This window comes from Passer domesticus, chromosome 2, assembly GCF_036417665.1.
Source record: "Passer domesticus isolate bPasDom1 chromosome 2, bPasDom1.hap1, whole genome shotgun sequence".
NCBI classification, from domain to species: domain Eukaryota; kingdom Metazoa; phylum Chordata; class Aves; order Passeriformes; family Passeridae; genus Passer; species Passer domesticus.
The window spans coordinates 73130028-73150332 of NC_087475.1; the positions used below are offsets into that span (position 1 = coordinate 73130028).

The 20305-nt window shown below is 42.2% G+C and overlaps 1 protein-coding gene across 2 annotated transcripts in view; it reads left to right on the forward strand.

The window, feature by feature from the left end:
* Nucleotides 1–595: 595 nt before the first annotated feature.
* XPO4 (exportin 4) overlaps nt 596–20305 on the forward strand; it is an 80383-nt gene continuing 60673 nt past the window's right edge. The window contains exons 1-2 of one of the 2 annotated variants that reach the window (XM_064409256.1): nt 802–821; nt 2666–2774. In XM_064409256.1, coding sequence (XP_064265326.1) covers nt 2739–2774 — 36 coding nt within the window. In that variant the 5' untranslated portion in view covers nt 802–821; nt 2666–2738. Of the gene's footprint in view, nt 822–2665; nt 2775–20305 lie in introns of both variants that reach the window. The other variant, XM_064409255.1, reaches the window with a different exon arrangement.

The following is a 20305-nucleotide window of genomic DNA, read 5'->3' on the forward strand; positions in this document are numbered from 1 at the left end:
CCCACCACTTTGTAAGCTGTGTTTTATAAACTCAGCTTCTCATCCCACCACAGATCTGCAAGCAGTGCAATGCAAAGACACTGCAGGCAACCAGCGCCTGTGGCCGCGCTGGCACCGAGCTCACTGGGAAGCACAAGGAAGTGCACGTAAGTCTCCAGGGAGAGTGCCAAGAGGATGGTGCCAGGCTCTTTTCTGTGGTGCCCAGCGGCAGGGACAGCAGCAATGGCCACACTTGAACAAACGAGCTCCACCTCAACACGAGGAAGAACTTTCCATGGAGGGTGGCAGAGCACTGGAACCGGCTGCCCAGGGTGGTTGTGGAGCCTCCCTCTCTGGAGACATTCCAGATCCACCTGGACGCGTTCCTGCGCCACCTGCTCTGGCTGACCCTGCCTTGGCAGGGGGTTGGACCGGGCGATCTCCAGCGGCCCCTTCCACCCCTAACAAACTGCGGGCCGGGCAAGTGCGGGACCTGGGCCCCGCCGCGCGGCTCGGGCGGTGCCGCCGTGCGCTGCGGGCCGGGCCGGGCCGGGCCGGGCCGGGCGGGGCCTGAGGGGCCGGGCGGGCGGGCGGGCGGGCGGAGGGCGGCGCGCGGGGCGGGCGCTGTCCCCGCCCGGCGCTCGCGGTGCTGCGGCGGCGCCGCCGCTTCGCTTCCGCGGCGGGGCCGGGCCGGGCCGGGATTGGCCGCGCGGCCGCCTCGCCCCAGAATGCAGCGCATGGCGCGTCATTGAAGAGAGACCATGATGGCGGCGGCGGCCGCGGCGGCGGGGGGCGCCCCCGAGGTGATCGCCCAGCTGGAGAACGCGGCCAAAGTGCTCATGGTGAGGCGGGCGGCGGCACCGCCGCGCCCCGAGCGCCGCCTCGCCCCCGAAGGGGCGCCCGCGCCGGACCCCTCTCCCCTCCCCGCCTCCGTTCCCGCTGCCCTCGCCCCTCGGGCGCGGGGCTCGGGGCGCAGCCCGCCGCGGCGCGCCGCCTCCGCCGCCCCGTCCCGCTCCCCTTTCGAGCGGGCTCCCTCCCTCCCTCCCTGTCCCTCCGCCGACCGCGCCGGCTCGTCCCTGTGGCTCGTAGCCGGGGCCGGCCCCGCCGCGCACGCCGCGCCGCTCCTCCATGTGCCGCCCGCTCCCGTGGCCACAGGCAGGCTCTGCCGGCTGCCCGCCCCGCCTGCGGGCTCTCCGTCCCCTGCCCCCGCACCGCCGCCCAGACCTCGCCGGAGTTGCCAGTGTGCAACTCTCCCTCCCTCGGCCGGGGCCGGGGCCCGGGGCACCTCCCGCGGCGGCGGAGGAAGGGCGGGAGGTCGCGTCCGTCCCAGCCCAGCGGGGACAGCGAGGCTCCCTGGGCAGCGTGGAAGCGGCCTCGGGAGTGGCGCGATCCGGTTCCAGAGTTTTCCTTTAAGTGGAGGGGCACCGAGGAGCCAGAGGCTCACGGTGCAGCCGCGTTGAAGTAAAGCCATTAGTGGTGCTTCGCACTTGATGTGTTTAATTATCAATTAACTGTCCCTGGTGTCTGTGTGTTATCTTGTTTTCATAACTGCGTGGAAAAGAACGCCCATGTAGCAAAGATCAGAAATGCGATGGAGCTGGATACCAATAGTGACCATTGGTGTTAAAACATGCTAGGTTTGCATCCTTGTAAAAGACTTGTTCGAATGAAAAGCTCTGTGTTGGCTGGTGTAGTTTACAGGTTTTTATTGCAGATCTTCTGTACATGTCTAGCTGAAAGCGTTCCCTACAGAATTGGTCTTGCCAAAAAGTGATTCTGACAGAAATAAAGTTTGTAAGGCATTGCTATTAATAGGATTTCAAAAGAACCAAGAAATACTACCAAAGTTTTTCTGGTATCAGTAATTAATCCTTGGTCAGAGCTTGAAAGGTTGTGTTTTAATGTTTCGCTGAAGTAGCCCAGCTGTAAAGTGAGAGGTGATCAGCTTTACTCATGGGTGTCCCATCAAAATATGCGTGTTACTCCTTGTCACGTCAAAGCCTGAAAAACACTGACTGTGTTTCTAAGCAGGACAGTAAAGATAAGTAGCTTGGCAGCAAGCACCAGTCCTTTTAGAAAAATACTTCACATAGTATGCCACCAGTGATGGGTTTCAAGCTTTTGATTTGTGCACGCTCTACAAAACATGTCTGTGTAGATTGTTAGATGTTCTGGTAACGTGTGTGTATTTCTGTTTTAAAAATAACACAAATGCAGTAATTACTAGGAGAGTTTGTCTTCATAAGGAAAACCTATATAAGTATTACTGTGTAACAGAACAGGCGTGTGGAGTGAAGCTGGTGGTTAAGTTTTCAGTATCAAACTGTGCATGTGCAGTGGCCTCTCTGAAGTCTTGCACCGTGCTTGAAGACTAAAGGTAACTTGTTGTAGGCATTGTTTCTCTAGCATAGCCTGCTAGCACAGAGAGGGAAAAGCAACTTACTGTCGAGTTGAATTAGATAAAAACTTTAATATGGTGAAAAGGTGCAGGCCTCCTATGGTAATGTTTGTGACTCTGTTGAAGAATAGTTGCTGAACTTGCTGATTAAAATACGTCTTGGGTGTGCAAGCACATAGATGTTAGGATCCTTGTTGAATTTCTGCCTTCCTCCCTACAGCCTCTGACAGTATGAAACCTGACTTATTATGTTATTTAGTTTTTTCTTCTTTTATTTCTTTTCCACAGCTGATTTTGGAAGTTTCATAGACAACACTAACCTAAGAAGAACTAGTTAGATGGCTCTTACCGAGGAAGCTGCATGAAACAGAGATATTCACTAAAGCTGTCCGTGAGGGTGAGGACTCAGAATCAGGCTTTAAGCAGAGCTGGCTGTGGAAGAGCTGTGAGAACTATTTGGGGTTATTGCCCTGTGTTCCTTCTCAGAAATCATGGAGTCTTTGAGGGATGCAGGAGAGGAGTGCAGCTCAGCCGGTGCTTCACAAAGGTGGACGTGAGATCTCAGAGACTGAAAGAGTTATGAGCTCTGCTCCTGTTCTGTCTTGTTAGCAACTGTGCAAAAAGAGGGGCCTGATTGTGTTTCAGGACTGCACCTGGACAGTGATGATCTAAATTTCATTTAGCTGCACTGTTTGGTTAAAAGTCTTCTTAGGGATGAGGGTGGGAAGTTATCTGTGTGGCAGATGGGAGGGGTGAACTGATCAAGCTACCTGCTGGGATCACTTAGAAAGGTGTTTATGTAAAAATCTGAGGACTTGTGGGGTGAAGGGTGATGAACCTGCTGCCAGTGTTGGAGGTCATGAGTCAGCTGCCTTGCAGTGGAGCTGTACCCGAAGCAGTGGGAAAGGGCAGAGCTGTGAATGGTCTGACAATAGATGGCAGAATGTTTTAATTGGGCAGGGAGCTGTGGAGGGATTCAACAAAGTTTTCATGTGACAGTCTGTTGCAGATGAGACAGTGGCAATGCTTGCAACATACAGATGGTTAGGGATGCATCAAGGGTGTTTCAACATTTCAAAATACAGAGCAGGGAGTGGTGGTGGTTTATTTGATACTTGTCTTGATTTCAAATTGAAATATGAAGCCTTGAGGAAAATAATAGCATGCTAATAAAAAGACCTGAACGTGTTTAATTAACTTTCCTTGAGGATAAGCATGGATTACTGTGAGCTCTCTAAGTCTTTGAGAAGTATTTTCACAATTTTTTTTTTCATTGCTCTGGGTTAGTTGAGTTTTTCCTCTGAAATATTAGTTTTTAGTTATCAGATAAAGAACACCCAAGTTCTGATCTCCTAAATTGCTGATCTTTATGGACTTTACAAACCATGGTGTGCCATGTTTAAAAACTGGAAATGTTCAGTCTTTTTTCTCACCAAGCTCTTCTACAGCTGCATGGAAATGCTTTTCCCAAGTTACCAGTAATGCTTTTCAACAGGTTCTAGGTAGCTCACATTCAAAAGGCTTAATTTGAGAAAGGGTTGGAATTGGGTATGAATTGACAAATTGTAATAAAAGATGAAACTTATCTTGTCGTTAGCTGCCAAATATGATTTTGAAGGCTGGGGCTATGACTACATTCTTTAATATGCGTAAAAGTATTTGAGTTATAAAAATTGAGTATGTAATTCCTTTCTAGTAGAGGTGCTGGTGTTCACCAGAAGTAAGATCCCCATTAATGCTTTGCTGTGAAGTTTCTCAGTGCCACAGGCTGGTATCCATGTTTGGCCTGTGTGACTTTCGCTTGGTAAGGACCATACACCAACATCTGTATGAACTGATTTCATTTACTCCTCCTCTGTTTCTTACTGGCACGGTGTCCCCTGAGCAGGTATCTCCTATCTATTGTGTTCTGTTTAGCTCAGGTGGTAATTAATGCCAAATATAATTAGTACTAGTTAAGCACTGTTTTAATAGCTGTCTTCATGGATTAGAGAAGACATTGGTTGTATTATTAAGGAAAGAAATGTAAATTTCATCCCAGAAGTGAGAGGATGAAATAAGAAACATGCCTAACACCACCTAGTTATTGCTGAGAGTTTATTAAAGCGTGTTGAAATTTTCTAGCGTATGATATTCTCTGACACCTAAATGTAAATTCTCAGGTTATTGCTTGTTCACCCCACCTCCCTCCAAAAAGAGGTGCTCTGTTCTTACCTGCAGCTCTGCTTTCTCCCTTGTGACCCTGTGCAGAAGATATTAATATTGCTGAGATGACATAGGAATTAAACAAGCGAATGGATTTCTGTCAGGTTAGCAAGATGTATTGGCTATCTGTGCAGCCATTTAGGTTGCAGAGCTAGCACAGGGGCACTGAAATTAGATTGCTGGACACATATAGAGCTGGTCTGCCCCTGCTAGTGGTGAGTTGTTAGCTTGGCTCAGGTGTATCATATACCTCTACTGTACAATTTACTTGCTAACTCTGACTCTCCTGATATTAAAAATGCCGGACTTCACTTAGAGCTGCACACTGAAAAGAGAAGAGGTTAGAAGTTTCAGAAGGGAGCATTCCCGCTGGAGAGAAGACAAAAAAATCACCGTGTGATTGGTGAAGGCAGTGGAGTAGACTGTGTAGGGAGGATGTGGGATCTCCTATCTTGGGAGATATTTAATACTTGACTGAACAAGTCCCTGAACAACCTGATCTAACTTTGAAATTAGTTATTTTTGGGGGTTGAGCAAAGTAGGTCCAGAGGTCTGTGTTAGGCTAGTCTATGTGGTGTGGCTCTTGGAAAGCTCAAAGAGCATTTGGACAAAGGCAGCAACTGATAGAATGAGAGGACACAGCCTTAAGCTGCACCAAGGGAAATATAGGTTGGATATTAGGAAAAATATTGTTACAGAAAAGAGTGATCAAGTACTGGAATTGTCTGCCTGGGAAGGTGATGGAGTCACTGTCCCTGGATGTGTTTAAAAAAAGGCTGGATGTGGCACTCAGTGCCATGGTTTAGATGAGGTGTTAGGGCATGGGACCCAGTGATCTTGAAGGGCTCTTCCAACCTAGTCATTCTGTGATTTTGCAGAAGAATGCAATTCTTTAAAAGTTTGTAAATGTTCTGTTTTGGCTGTGATCTGTTTCAAAGTGTGGGTTTTGGGTATGTGTGTGGGGTGATGTGGATTCTCACATCACCAGCTTCGCAGGGTACCACTTAGTTTGTGATTTATCCTGCTATTCTAAGGCAGATGTCAGGCTGAAGTTGGGTGGTCTGACAGTGGTCCTAGCAACTTCACTTTCAGATGTTCAAAAAAGCTTACAGAATAAGCATAAAGGGAGCACGTTAGTAGAATCAGATTGTTTATACCATCAACCATGACAGTTTATATGGTTGGCTCTTCTTGACCTACCTTTTGTGGAGATCAGGCCTGTTGTGGTAGGTGTATGAAATTGCCAGGAAATAAACCCCCTTGCCTTCTAGCCAGTCCTCAGAGATCAGAGGGGCTGGGTACAGATAGGCTTAGTTTCTCATTTATAGCTACTTAGGCACTAAAGTTTGGTCATGTTGCATAAGAACTTTCATGGTTGTGGAGTCATGAACAGTCTGTTTTATTGAAGCAGAAGATTATAGATTCTTGCTAGATTGCAGATAACTGCACTAGATCTACAAAATATGAGTGCACAGCTCTGTTTACAAGTGTTCCCGGGTAAGCTCCAATGCAGTGAGAAACAAATATTACGACAGAGTTGTGCCTGCCTTGGGGAGAGGAGCAAACCCATTGACTTGTCTATTGAATGAGGTTGTATTGGTTGTATTCTTGTCCTTCCATAGTGGAGGACTTCAAATACTGATTTTATACTTCTTGGATAGATGGATGAATAACTGCAGTTAAAAATCATTGGCTGCCTATTGCTGCCATCATAGGTGTAGGGTGGGGGAAACGTCTGTTTTCTTATTTTCTTATTGGTAGGTGTGCTTTTAATATATAAACAAGGGGTGAATGAGGGTCTTTGGTTACCTTCATCAAACTGAGCTACCTATCTTGTGGCTGAAAAAGCACAGAAGTGTGGTACTTCAGTGTGCTCCTCCACACAGCTGAGGCAGCAGTGCTGGCCCTCTGACCTTCCCCAGGTCTTTACTGCCATCACTGTCTCCTCAGAGGAACAGATTAAACCAAGGCTTGTTGTGCACAGTGCAGGGCAGTGAGGCTGAGGGCTGGCACAGAGACCTGGGTGTTTCTGCACTTCACTGAGACAACATCAGGCTCTGGGGCCTCTGCTTCAGCCCAGGTAACATTCAGCTGTTAAGCCTTGCTCAAGCCCAGTGCAAGATGAGCAAGTGGCCTAGCTTGTGGTTTTGCTAAATCAGCCTCATCAATTCTCCACTATCTCACATCTTGACATAACCAGCCAGCCTGTTCTCCACGATGGCCATGACAATCCTTATTCCACAAGGAAGTTCAGTTTCTTGTCGCAATATGTCTTCATTGTGAGGCAATTTTTCAGACTGTGAAGCATGGCTCATAGTAAGGGTGGAAGGGAGAGATGGAGTAGCTCTGCTTTTGTTATGGCAGGTTGCCTGTTGGAAGAAGTCAGACAAATGAATCATTCCAATGCTGAGAAGATTTGTGAAAGTCCTCCAAGTTGTCACCCATGAAACAAGCAGGATGTGTGCTATATTATGGCTAGAATTGAGAAAATTTCTGCTCAGATGGGTCTTTTCTGGTGGGTGCCTGTAGCTGCTGATTTAGAGATGTCTGAAAAGTAAGGATGATTCTTTTACTAGTGGACACTTTACATTATTTGAATTAACAATTTCAAAAGCTTGAGGTGTTGTCATTGTTTTTTGCCCACAAATGTGGTCCATTTGCTTTTGGAATGCTTTTTTTTCTTAGTCTTTATACATACATATACACACACACACACATATATATACATAAGCACATACATATATATATAAAAACCATACTTTCCTGAGTGTAATGGGATTTACAAGTGTTTTTGGAAAAAAAAAATATAGTTCTTTGAGTGAAGCCTGCTGGTTCATAATTTAATTCATTCTTAAATTATGAGAAATAACTATAAAGTGTTCTGATTTTTCTTCTATGGTATCCATTGTGATTTTGTATAATTCACTATCTTATTGCATCTTCTAGTCATCTCTTAGCTAACCTGAAGGGTCTTGTCATTTTGTCATATGGGATATTCCCATACATCAGGTAATCCCTCTGCAATTTTTTAGATTTATGATACTGTTTTTGAAGGAACTGACCAGAATTCTGTGATGTAGGTACTTGAAGATTTTATATGGTTGTAAATTTTTTATATTCTTCTGTATTCCTTTCCTAATTGTGCTTAGCATTGTACTTCTCTTAATTGCTTCAGAGCAGCAAGGTGATGTTTTCAGAGAACTGTACCCAAGCTGTTCAGATAATTTTTTGGAACAGTACTAAATAACTTAAGAGTCCATTGTATATATGTATAGTTTTTTCTTCTTTTGCTTAAGAGCTGGTATGTTTGGTGCATTTTACAGGGACACAGTTCAGATTACAGTCTGGGAGATAAGTGTGCATGCAGTGTGCACCATGCTAGTGAAACTCGTAACTGGGAGCCAAGAGCAAATGTGCATGGAGCTTATCTGTACTAAAGTGAAGAGTTGAGATTAGAGAAGTGAGAACTGATAGAGATTATGATGTCTTTGAAAAGTAAACATTGTGTTTGATGAAATTAAAATCTAGTGAAATGGGATTACGCATGCTTAGAGTTTATTTACCCTGACTGTTTCACAGAGGGAGTATTTGTCTTTTTGAATCAATATGTTTCACACCCATTTGACATGTCACCATTGCATTAGCATATTTCTATATTTTGTTCTGAGTAATCAATGTAAATACTGTGTGCTTGCTTTTACATTCATCTGCTGGGGAGCTTCATTAGTCCATAACTCCATCTGGATTGTTCTTCTTCAGGCACTACCTACTGCTGTTTTCCCTTTAACCTTCTTCCTAAGAGTCTTATCGTTGTTATGCTAATCTGTGTTCATTAGTTAATTAACAGCTTTCCCTATGGAGAGGTGGAAGAAATCCTCTTGATTATTAAGTTGAGCTGATCCTGTCACAAGCAGATAAGTAAAATACTCCTTTTCATCAGCTTCTGACAGTGTTTTGATTCTAAAAAGTCTGTCTGAATTAGGTGTACATAAGATCTCTGCAATTTTGATGTGTAGTGGGGTGCATGAGTGGCATAAACCCACATATGTGCTGAGAGATGTGGTATACAAGGGAAGGTGTCAGATCTGAGCTGTAGGAGATGTTGGTCCTTTGGACTCTGAAGTCCAAAACATCTTGTTGAACAGGGAGTACTTGTTAAGATAGGGATTTTCAGGAATGAAGGAAAATTGACAAGAGAATATGCTTTAAATAGTCCCTCTTCTTCCTCTTTCCCATCTTCTAAAAAGGAAAACCCCAAACTTTCCTACCTCAGAGACATAACAATGAGTGGCTGCTGTACAGTGCTGTCTTTGGCTCTGCCAAATCGTAGGATAACAGTACACCCACCTGAGTGGTTGCATAGTGAGCTAGATTGGGTAGTGAATTCAGGGAGAAAAGTGTCTTTAATTAAAGTAATTTTCACTGTGTTGCATTAGAGACAATTCTACGATCTTGACTGAGATGAGAGGGCTTGCCAATGCTCCTGGAAGAAATTTGCTTGAATTATGTTGTCAAACCACTTCGGAAGTAGCATATGCAATTCTCTTTTCAAATCAAGACTGATTTTTTTTTTAGTAGAAAATACATTAAAAAGTTATTTAAGTTAATGTAGGAGCAAGTGAATAATGGGTTTTGCTTTTGTTACTTTGTAAGTCAGATAAGTTGCTTTAGTGGTGCCTACCGAATTCAAAATTTACAGAACTACAAAAGTGAATATGAAGAAAGGCTAAAGGTACATCATGATCTGTGTTGAAATTATGAATTTCACTCTTTGTTGTCATTCAGGCCAGCTGTGTTTTGTGCAGCTGTGCAAAATGCTGGAGGCACAGCTGTGGTAGTGTTGGAAATATGCCTTATGCCAGGGTCTCTTGAAGGCTTTGTATAATTAATCTGTAGCTGTGAAATCAGTGAAGTGCAGAAAGGTGTTTTGCCATGGAATTTTACAGTTTATGATGGCTGTCTCTGGGATTTCAAAAGCCTTGGCTAAGGTGAAGAACATCTGCAGTCCCAGGCTTCTAAGTGTGACATAGGCTATATTTTCACAGGAGCTTAAACCAGCCTAACACTGAGTGGCAGAAAAAAAAACATTTCTTTTTGCTGGATTGATTATCTGCTAGGTTAGTGAGCTGAACTGGCTGTCAGAAGGACTTGCCAGTTGCCAAAGCTAGCACAGGATAGTAAAGTGTGTCTAGGGGTAGAGAGGAATTAACATGGCTGGAAGGAATGGAAGATCTCCAAGCACCACAGCCTTGGAGTTCTGGAGAGGCAGCCCCTCTTCATTACTGTCAACTTAGACTAGGATCCTGTTGTAATTATGGAAAATAATAATACCAGCATCCTTCACAAATGTGTTTTGAAATCTGTTCATTTGAAGAGCTGCAGAAAAAGTGCGTGGTATTGCATTGGAGTGAGTGGTGTGTTCCTCAGCATTGTATTTCAGGTTTTTTGGGAATGCATAATTTGATGGTTTTTAAGACACAAGGAAGTGATTGAGCCATGCTCTATCCCTTCTTCAGGCTGCTTTGGAAGGACCTTGAATTTTACTCATTCACATCACAAGTAAATATCCTGGCTGCATAAGTTTTTGCTCTAACAGTGTGTGAAGAAGGGCAGGGGCAGTTTTGCAGAATTCAAAAAATGTGTTGCAGCATCATTAGCACAGAGTGTGAAAATCCAGTTGCTGTGTGTACTCCAGAGGCTGGTGCATTGACTTGACTTGTGCCACAGAACATCTGTGGCTCTGGGACTTAAGCATTGGTCTGCATGAAGATAAGTGGTGCAATTGGATGACAACCAACACTCAATTGTACCTTCCTTTATTACGTGAAGCAATGTTCCAGCTGTCATTAATTACGGCATTAGTGATGGCGTGCAAGCAGTATCAGATTTAATAAGCAGCAGAAACAATTGTACAAGCACAAACCACGCTGGCTCAAGCAGAACTGCCACCTGTGTCTTGTGGCAGCACAAGAGAAGTCATTTCTCTGTGCACTGCTTATCTGGGGACAGGTGGAATGTATCCAAGCTGGTGATGCGGGGTTAAGTGTCATCCTCTCTCTCCCAGCATCTACATGTGTCACTTCTCTGCCTTGGGCAAGCAGCAAAGGCTCTTTTCCTTTTGATTATTTTGTTTGGTTCTGCAAATAGGTGGTCTTCAGGGTTTTGTTGTGAACTTCCTCAAAACTGATCTGCCACAGCCTGGTCTTGTATTGGTGGTCCTGGCATTCACATGGTCCCTTAAGTCAATTGCTCACTCATCTTTTGCCGTGACTTCACACAGTTGATGTTGGTGCTGGCAGACCCTGCCTGCCTGCTCTGGGTTTCATCTTACAGCTCACTTGGCTTCCTCTTGTGTTACACCCCTCACCTAAAAGCCACGTTTTACACATTTGTCACTGGTAGGTTTTATGAGGGTATCTCCACAGCATCTCTATTTATATGTGTACACAGGAACTGGAGGTCCCCAAGTGGCAGCCTGTATCTCTGTTGCACAGAACTGCAGCCCTGTGGGGGGAAAGGAATATGTTCCCCCTGTGCAACTAGCTGCTGGTTTGATTCTAAGTGCCTTAAAGGTGAATTGTGTGTTGTTGAAGCCGTGGCTGAAAAGTATTATATTAACCTTCACTCATCTTAGGTGCAAAGAGAGCTTTGCGTTTTTTCTGCATCAACATTTTGTTTTGGTTTTTGTTTTGTTTTTCATCAAGGTCTTAACTGTTCAAATTTAGTTTAGCTTTTTCATCTCTTGGGCCACTGGCATCTACTGTTTATTTTGCTAATAATGTTGCTGCTATTTGACTTCTCTTTCAACCGAAGTCTTAGTAGCATCCCAGATGACTACATCTTGCATTGTTATTGAGGAAATGTGCAATAAGTTTACAAAACAGGCCCACTCCTTTCTGGTGACAAGAGTATGAATAGTGCTTTCCTCACCTGTCAACAGCAAGCACCAAAGCCCAAGCACAAAAACAAATGTGCTTCTTCCTGAGAGAATTAGGGCTGGTAAGCTGCAAGCCCTTTATTTCGTGAGGTTGTTTTAAGTGGGATTAGGAGCAGATGTTGGGTAGCTTCAGAATAATAATTGTTTAGTGGGGAATATATAAATATTAAATTCTAATATCAAGAGAAATAACAATATTGTTTCTGGAACTAGTCTTCTGTTCATTTTACAGTAATATTCCCTCTAAGAGGGCTGAGAATAAAATATATGATTATGATAATTTTTTCAGTGGGACCTGAATATGTGGAGCCCTTTGACTGTTCAGAACTTGAGATTTGGCTAATTTGTGCAGGTTTCTTAGTGTGAACTCAGGCACTCACTTTAAGGGAGTTCCTAAAAATTGCATCTTCTAAATGAAATCCCAAAACATTTCTGTAAGGATTAAAAAAACCCCAACTTTATCATAGAAAACTCACGTTTAGAAGAGCTTTTCTCAAAATATGTGTCATGTATCTGCTCTCCTGTGTATCAGGAGGATGAAGACAGAGATGTGTAACTTCTTCAGTATCATGGTTCAGGCTGTATTTGCAGGAGTGGAACAAAGTGGTGAAACAAGGTAAAAGTAGAAAACATCTTACTGTGTCAAGTATGTACAATTCTAGATGGATTTTCGCTGTTTCCCAGTATGGGTAAACTGTGGAAGAACATTTTTCGAGGTGTGTTCAGTGAAAGTTTGTAAGTTTTCCTGGGTGTATGTGAAAGATGTTATTCTCTTCACAAAATTAATTTCAATTTCACAAATTCTCTTGGCTTTCTAATCTTCCACCTAATGCAGGCTATGAACTTCCTCCTCTGGCCTCTATTCTGGTCCTCTTTTTTGCTAAACCTTGATTTCTTGTCTGTACCTTGTATCTGTCTGTATCTTATTCTGTTTTCTTACATGATTCAAATATTGCACTTTGTTTGTGTTTGACTTGTGTCTGTAAGTTTTCGTTAGTGCCCTAACAGTTAAAAGCCATTAATAAAGGCAGGTATTTTAGGCCATGCCACTTTAAAAGTACAATAAACCAAAGGAGTTTTAAATTTAGATAAGGAAGTTTTAAATCTTATCTTGCTTTTAATCAGCTCTTACTAAATAACTATGATAGGACAAAATGGTTTTGACATTTTAACGAGATTGATGGTGGAGGAAGTGCTAAACTCTGAATTTTGGCAGGGAAACTGGCTGCCCTGTGTGCCTGCCTTTCTTCATTAGCTTGGTGGGAGGAAATGCCTTTTTGGTGGGAGTCAAAGTCTAAAACACTCAGAAATAAAAATTTATCACTATCTCAGTTTAAATATTTCATTTCTTATGTTTTGGGGTCTGAGCTGCTTGGGGATTACTTGTGTGATGTCTCACTCCACTGCACGTGCTCACTGTAGAAGGTTTCATGCAAGTAAAAGTAATGCCACCCTTACAGCAGTGGGTGGTTATAGCTGTTCTTTCAGAAAGTATAGTTTGAAATTGGACAATAGGAAAAAAAAAAAGGTAGTATAAGACACTTCTTCACACACAATATGAAAGTTCCTTTTGCAGAAGGAGAGCAGATGCTGAGCATATTTGATGTGTAGTGAGCCTGATAAGTGGGTTGTATATTGTATGCATCTGAAGTTATGAACTTTGGAAAACGAGTATTGCCATTACCAGTGTTATGATGATCTCCTGTCTAGTAGAAGAGTGATCACAATGGTTCTTTCTCTATTTCAAATTTTCTATTGAAATTCACTGTGTACTCTCCTGGCACAAGTGGTGTCTGTGCTGTCTTATAGGCACAGAAATGAGCAATGCAAAGGTGAGCCACTTGAATCTTATGATGGATTTGCAATCAGGATTTCAGAGGGTGTGGGTAGGCTAGGATCTTATCTCTTGCTGGAGAACCAGGACCTGTCATGAGGATATCCACCCTTCAGTGAGGATTGTGGTGTGTGTTGGTGCTGGAACTCCTTTCCACCTATTACCCGTGTATCTTCCATGCCTCCTTGTGGCGAAGGAGAGAAGCAGCTGGAGTTGGTGGGAGCTGAGGGAGAAATTTGGTTCATTTCCACCAATTCTTTTCTTTATTGGTTCAGGGTAAGGAGGCCAAGCTCACTCTAGCTCCAGGCGATGGTCAGATTGCCAAACTGGCTATCATTCAGAATTTAAGACCAGCCACCACCAGTCCTGTGATACCTGAGGAGTAGCTAGAATGCATGGGGGGTTATTTTCTGCTGAATCTCCCATCTCCTAATAGGAAGATTTTGCTTTTACACAGATTTTGCTTTTACACAATGAAAGGAAACAGGAGAGCAGGGCTTGAGGCTTGAATGGAGTTGTGGTAAGGGCACTTTGACTGTTTGTATCCTTTACTAACATATTTTTAAAAGTGTTCCTGTGCTACTACAGTCGTGATGTGCCATTTTTACTGAAGTTGGTTGATTTTATTTGTTAACATTAAATGCTTTGAAAAGGTTTGGATTTGGAACAATGAGGTTTTCTGTAACCTCTGTTCTGTGTAATTACGGTATTTTTCTTATCTTTGTTGTCTTACATAGTGAGTGACACTTTCTGTCTTGATTGTGCTTTCTCTGGCATACATGGATTGACTTCTTGTTGCTTTGTTGAATCTTACTGACTTCAAGTGACCATGTGGATTTTCCCATTGCCATCAGTCAGTCAAATGTTTTAGAAAAGTTATTTTGCCAAACAGAACTGCAGGTCAGACCTCATTTGTGCTTTGAAATGTTAGAACAGTGAATGTAGAGATTAGAAAATAAATAAATAGCATTTAATTTAAGGGTCTGAACTGTAGCCTCATGTCAGGATTCATCTTCTCACTGTCAACAGCCAGACTACTGTATGGTAAATATCCATTATGGGATATTTCTCAGATTAGCTGTGTTGTGCACATAAATAAAGGGTAATTTCAGTGGTGAGCCTGTAATTGTCTATATTTGTGGATCAAATTGTTAGCAGAGAAGTAAAATCTCAGTAGTGTTTGTTGCTTGCCTTGGAGAGAAGTCTTATCTCAGAAAATGTTATTGACGGTAATGATTTACTTTGGCTCTTTATTCAATTAATATGTATATATATAGTATCTTATACAAGAACATTACTAAACTGAAAATAGCCCTTATTACAAACCACAATATGTCTCCTGATTTACTTGGAAAAGACTTAATAACATAGTTCAGCTTCAAAATATAAAGCAAAAGTTGATGAGGAAAAAATGGTCTTTTTTCCCTATTGTTAAGTTTCTGCATGAAAGCAAGATGTGAGTGAGTAGGTGTGTAGGAGGCAATTCCTCCAGCAGTCACACATTTGTTCCAAATATATACTGAAAAATACTGGGCACTCTGGGGTTTAAATAATTCAAGTTATAATTACTTTTGGAGAAGACTTTTTTTTTTTTTAAATCAGAGGAAGTTTTTGTTCAGAAAGTCTTAAATCTGTACCATGTTGTCTCTAGTGCAGTTCTGGTTGGGAGTTATTTATTGCATCTTTCTTATCTACCTCAAAATAATCTTGAGTATCCTTTGAATTGGAGGCTGAGTCGCTGCTGTAATTTAAATGATTATTCAAAATAGTAAGTGTAAAGGAAGTAATTGGAAAGTAGTTGGAGATGTTTTTTGTGCCAGCTGAGTTTTCTGTAGTAACTATTACTCAAAGCTAGGCAGTCGTGTCGTGACTGATCTGACTGGGACAGCAGAAGCTGTTGTTGTTATCAGTTGTCTTAAATTCTTTGTGGCCTTGTGCCCAAAGCTGGGATGTCTGATCTACTTGTAAAGCAGTTGCAGAGCTGAGCATCTTCATCTGGCCTGAACTGTTAGCTTGTGGCATCTGCTTCATGAGAGAACAAGACATCCTTGCATCATTAGGTATCAGTGTCTGCTAGACAAGTAGGGTGAATATCTAAGAACAAAAGTGTGACTAATTGTCCGGTTCTCTGTGCCTGACCTCCACATTTAATCTCTTTGATTAGCTACTTTAACTTAAAGACAAGTGACAGTTTTTGAGTGTGCTGTGATATATTGTAGGGGGAAAAAGCTTATTTGAAACACTTGAAAAGTGTTACTGCTAAAATTGGAATGGAAACTTGTTATGGCTTGACTTCACAGAAGTCAGAGTAATTCAGTCTTGGGGCATGTTGCCTGGTATGACTTTGGTAGAGTTCAACTTGGAAATCTCCTTATTCTGAGTCTGATTATTTTGTATAAATTGCTTATACAGTGGAACTATTTTGGGGACTAATTACTTCAAGGTATTTTTGTTATTTAAGATATAGAAATCTGTTTTTAGTGGGTTTTGGTCATCTTGGTACAGGAGCACATTAATTTAAAATTGAATGGCTTTTGATTATTTAGTTACATGGCTGGAATAATATATTTAGCTGTCCTAAATGCAGTATGTGTACTAGTTAAAAATTGTTGCTTGCCCCCCTGTTGTTTTCTCCCTTTTTTCTCTTTCTCCTATTTTTTGCCTGTACTCCTCAGCTATGTTATCACCATCACATGGTGTTCCCCTGCACATGGTTCTCAAGTTCACTCATGATCTTTCTCCTTTGCATATGCCTCACTATTACTTGGCTTCCTTGCCTGCTGGGACATGTTGGCAAACCATCTGGGCTTCCTTTATTCCCTGCTTTTCTGAGCGTGTCTTGCCTGATGGTGGCTGTCAGCAAAGTCCAGACCCAGCAGTGCCATTGCCATCTGTGGTGGCTTTTGCTCATCCTTGTATATTGACAGAGTTCTGTTTCCTAAGCTCTTCCCCCTGGGTTTCCCAGCCTCTCTGCAGCACAGAGCCTAGACACCATTCTGAAGAACAAGAATGTCTTGGACCTGGGTTTTCATAAGCCAAGAGTGGCCCACAGACCAGAGTTTGGGGACAGTTTTATTGTGCCTTTTGACTGCAAAAAAGGCATAATTCTCCTACACATTTGGGAAGCTCAGTTGGAGAGTTTGCAGTGAAATTTATGAAGTCACACTTCAGTAGAAGTAGCAGATTTTTGTTTCTGCTCTTGTCAAGTTTGTAAGGTACTTCACTTGCAGACATCAACATTGCCCTTGGCAGGAAGTGCTCCTACTTGGCTTTAGTACTAACAGGTACAAGCAATCCTTTTTTTTTTTTTTTTTTTTAACCAAGAAAATTATCTTAGTAGGCATGTTTGACTTTCCATAATACTCCTAGTGTTTAGGCTGTGCTGTTCAGAGGAGACATTTTGGTAGGTGGGAATACTGTGGGTGTCAGTTTAAAACACTCCAGTGTACTCTCTCTGTGTTCTCCCAAGCAGTGCAGTCTGGAGGAGTGCGTGAGTGTTCTTTGTGACATGCTAGTTTGCAGATTTCCCCCAGTGTAATTGTAGGAAGATGCTGACTTTCATTGTATTTAGTGCTGTCTTGCCATAGCAAAAATGAAAAATCAAATTTTGTCTTAGCTTTTTTTTTTTTTTTTTCTGCAAGGAATGAATGCTGCTCACTCCATCCTTTCTTGTGTTTATATTTGATCGTGGCCAGGATTTTGCTTAGCAAAACTTTGATGCAGAAGTACCAATGCAAGGTGGTTAACTAATATTTAAATAAAAAACTACTCTGTTATTGATTTTCATAATAATGTTGTCACTTGAATGGTAGAAGTTGTTACTTTTAAGATACTATCTACTATCTCTTAAGTGAGCAGTAAGTAAAATATTCTCTGGAATCTGCATTGATATTAGAAGAAACTACTAAACAATCAACTTCAACAAGGTGTTGAAGGTATTGAAGAGGTCGAGGTTCATAGTCAGAAGCCAATTCAGTTCTTTTTTTATTGGCCTTGTAAGAAGGTAAAAATTTTTTACAGTGAGGGTGGTGAAGCACTGGCCCTTGTTGCCCAGAGAAGTGGATGCCCCATCCCTGGAAATGTTGAATGCCAAATTGGATGGGGCTGAGTACCCTGGTTGGGTGGAAGGTGGAAGTGTCTCTGCCCATGGTGGGGGGTTGGACTAGATGGCCTTTCAACTTTCAATAGTCCCTTCCAACTATTATGTGACTCTGCAATTCTATTCTGTGATCTAAAACCACTAAGAAAATAATGTAACTTCTAATATATGATCAAAAAAGTTGTATTTTGTACATCTGTGATGATTGACATGAAACTGCTTGAACAGAATCACTTGGAAGGGTAGAATTTGATGCTTTTTTTTTAAAGCAAAAGGTGTTTTCAGATCAGAGGAAGGAGCTAAAAAAGCATACTTCTAATGTGGGTGTGGCGTTTCTTCTTCAGCCAGTTAGTGGCAAATGCAGGGTGACTTCAGCTTTAGTCTTAATGAATGTCTTGTATTTGCAATGTGTTTGCTTCCTTTCTATCTATTTGTATCTATTGCTTCAACTTCTTGGCGCTTTCCATCCTGGCAAGTAAGTCATAATTACACTGTATTTTTAAAACGTGTGTTACTGAGGTAGGAAATGCTTGTGTAAAGCAGATGTTTCTGAATACGCGTGTGTAGGTTCAGTTCCTCTGTATACATTTAACTACTTCTATTATAATATTTTAAAAAATCCCAAAGCTCTTATTCTTCCCACATGTACATCAACATGATGTTTTCGTAGTTACGTGTGTACTTTCCATGGCAGTTGGTCTCCCATCTTCTGCAGTTACATTACTTTCTTAGGAGTTGTCCAGGCTTTCAGGTAAGTTTAGTGGTCTTGCAAGTGTTAGTGCTAGTCTGCTACAGTGTTTCTAGTCTTGTCTTTTTTTCTGTTTCCTTTTTCTTTGAGTGGATAGCTGCCATTTGAAACAGTAGTCCTGCTGGATCGTTTTTGTGGGCACTGCTGCTTCTGGTCCTTTTCTGTATCCGGACAGCTTTGGTAGTTGAAAGGTTGTAATTTTATTTATAATGCTGTGCCACGTGGGAAATCTCTTCTTATGGGGCAGTAGCTTGTTATGCTGAAATCAGAAAGATGATCATTGTTCAGAAGTTTTTATAGGTAACTTGCAGGACAAAAGAGAGAACAGATGGTTAGAGGTAAAGTCAGACAGTACAGAAAGCAAAGTGATGTAGCTGCAAATGGTTTCAGTATGCCAAAAGAACCTGCTTGTTACCTTACTGTGTTTTAATTCTTTGTAAGTTAGATAGCAGAGAAGAGTTTGAAGGAGACAATTAGAACACAGTGCATGGGTGTATGTGCTCTAGGGGACCTTCCAAACATGATGAATACTTTGGGTAGGTTTCTAACCCTGTTGTGCCAAAGAGGTGCTGGGCACCAGGGTACAGGGCTCTAGGGCTCCCTGAGCCAGTGTTCTTATAATGTGAAATTTGCATAGAATATGTATATGCTGGCCTTTTCTTTAAAGCAAAAACTAGCTGGACTTTACTTTCATTGTACAGATAAATATTGTCTGAATGAAGGCATTAGACTGTGAGCTTTAAGCTCCCTCTGGTGGCTTTACAGTTCAAACCTTAACTGTTGCACTTGTCTGCTCCAGACAGTTTTGAGAGTTGAGGTTTGTAATGTATTATTTATTGTAATTTTAAAAATTAATACAGGAATATGATGTGCCGTATGCCTTTCCAAGGTGTCAAATGTCTTCTGTAACTGGACTTCAGAGAAGTAGAAGAGCTTAAATAATATAAAACAAGACATCTACTTTCTAGTTGTTATAAGCATAAAGGAAGTATTTCCCATTAAATTCCTCTGGTTGTTTTTTTAGTGGTGCCATATTTTGCAGCTAATGTCCCTGAAAGTGCCCTTAAGTATTACAGGACTGTGAAAATGGATAGGATCTCTGTATGGCAAACTTTAATATAATGTGCTAATGCAAAATTAGTTGGATCAGATAGCCCTGATTTAGTCTTCTTGCTCTAAGGATGTGACTATAAATGACCCTGGGCTTGCAAAATGTTATGCTTTGTCACACCCAAAGGATTTGTTCTAACATGGCTATAATTAGTGAGGCTTCATGAGACTGCAGAGCTGTGAGCTGCAAGGTCAGTAGTTTTGAAAGGGAAATGTCACTCCACTCCTTTTCTCCCCATCATTGCACTGGCTCTGGCACTTGTCTGGCTTTTTGATGCTTATTAGAGTAACAAATGTTCATACCCCTTGCCCCTGGATTTCCCCTTTATCCTCTTTTTCTTTTGTGAACTAGTTGATAGAAAGTATCATGCAAGGAGGTAACAAGACCATGCAGGTGGAACCACGAAAGGAGTAGGAGGACCTCCCTTTTTTGTAGCAGAAATTTATTTTAATAAGTCACGTGTCTCAGGAAATTTGATTCTTAGTTCTCGTGAAATATCATTGGGCAGAGCTGCATGTTCTTTGAGATTTAAAACTATTGCCAGGCATTGCACAGCAACAAAGACTGTAGATTAAATGCACTTAAATGATAACTGGTGCTGGAAAAGAGCAGGCTATCACCACCCAATATTGTCCCATACTGTGCTGGTTTAGGGTTTTGTGTTGTGTTGTGGTGAGCCAGACTGGGGAACTGATCCAGATGAAAAAATCTGGGATGATTTTTGGTGATCACTTCCCCAGTCTGGTTCTCTGTGCATTTGCACAAATGCTTGCCCATATGGGGTGGGGGGGCATGGGAACTGCCTTTTCTTCTGTTGGTTTGATTTATTTGCCACAGCTCTGACTGAAGTGTGTATCAAGCTGTTGCTGTGTAGGTCATTCCTGCATGTTTGATAACCTGCTGCAAGTATCCTTCTGGCATTCTGTACAGCTGGTTCTATTGCAGTGAATGTAGCTGGAGTCCATGCAGAGGAGGATGATCCTTCACAGTGCAG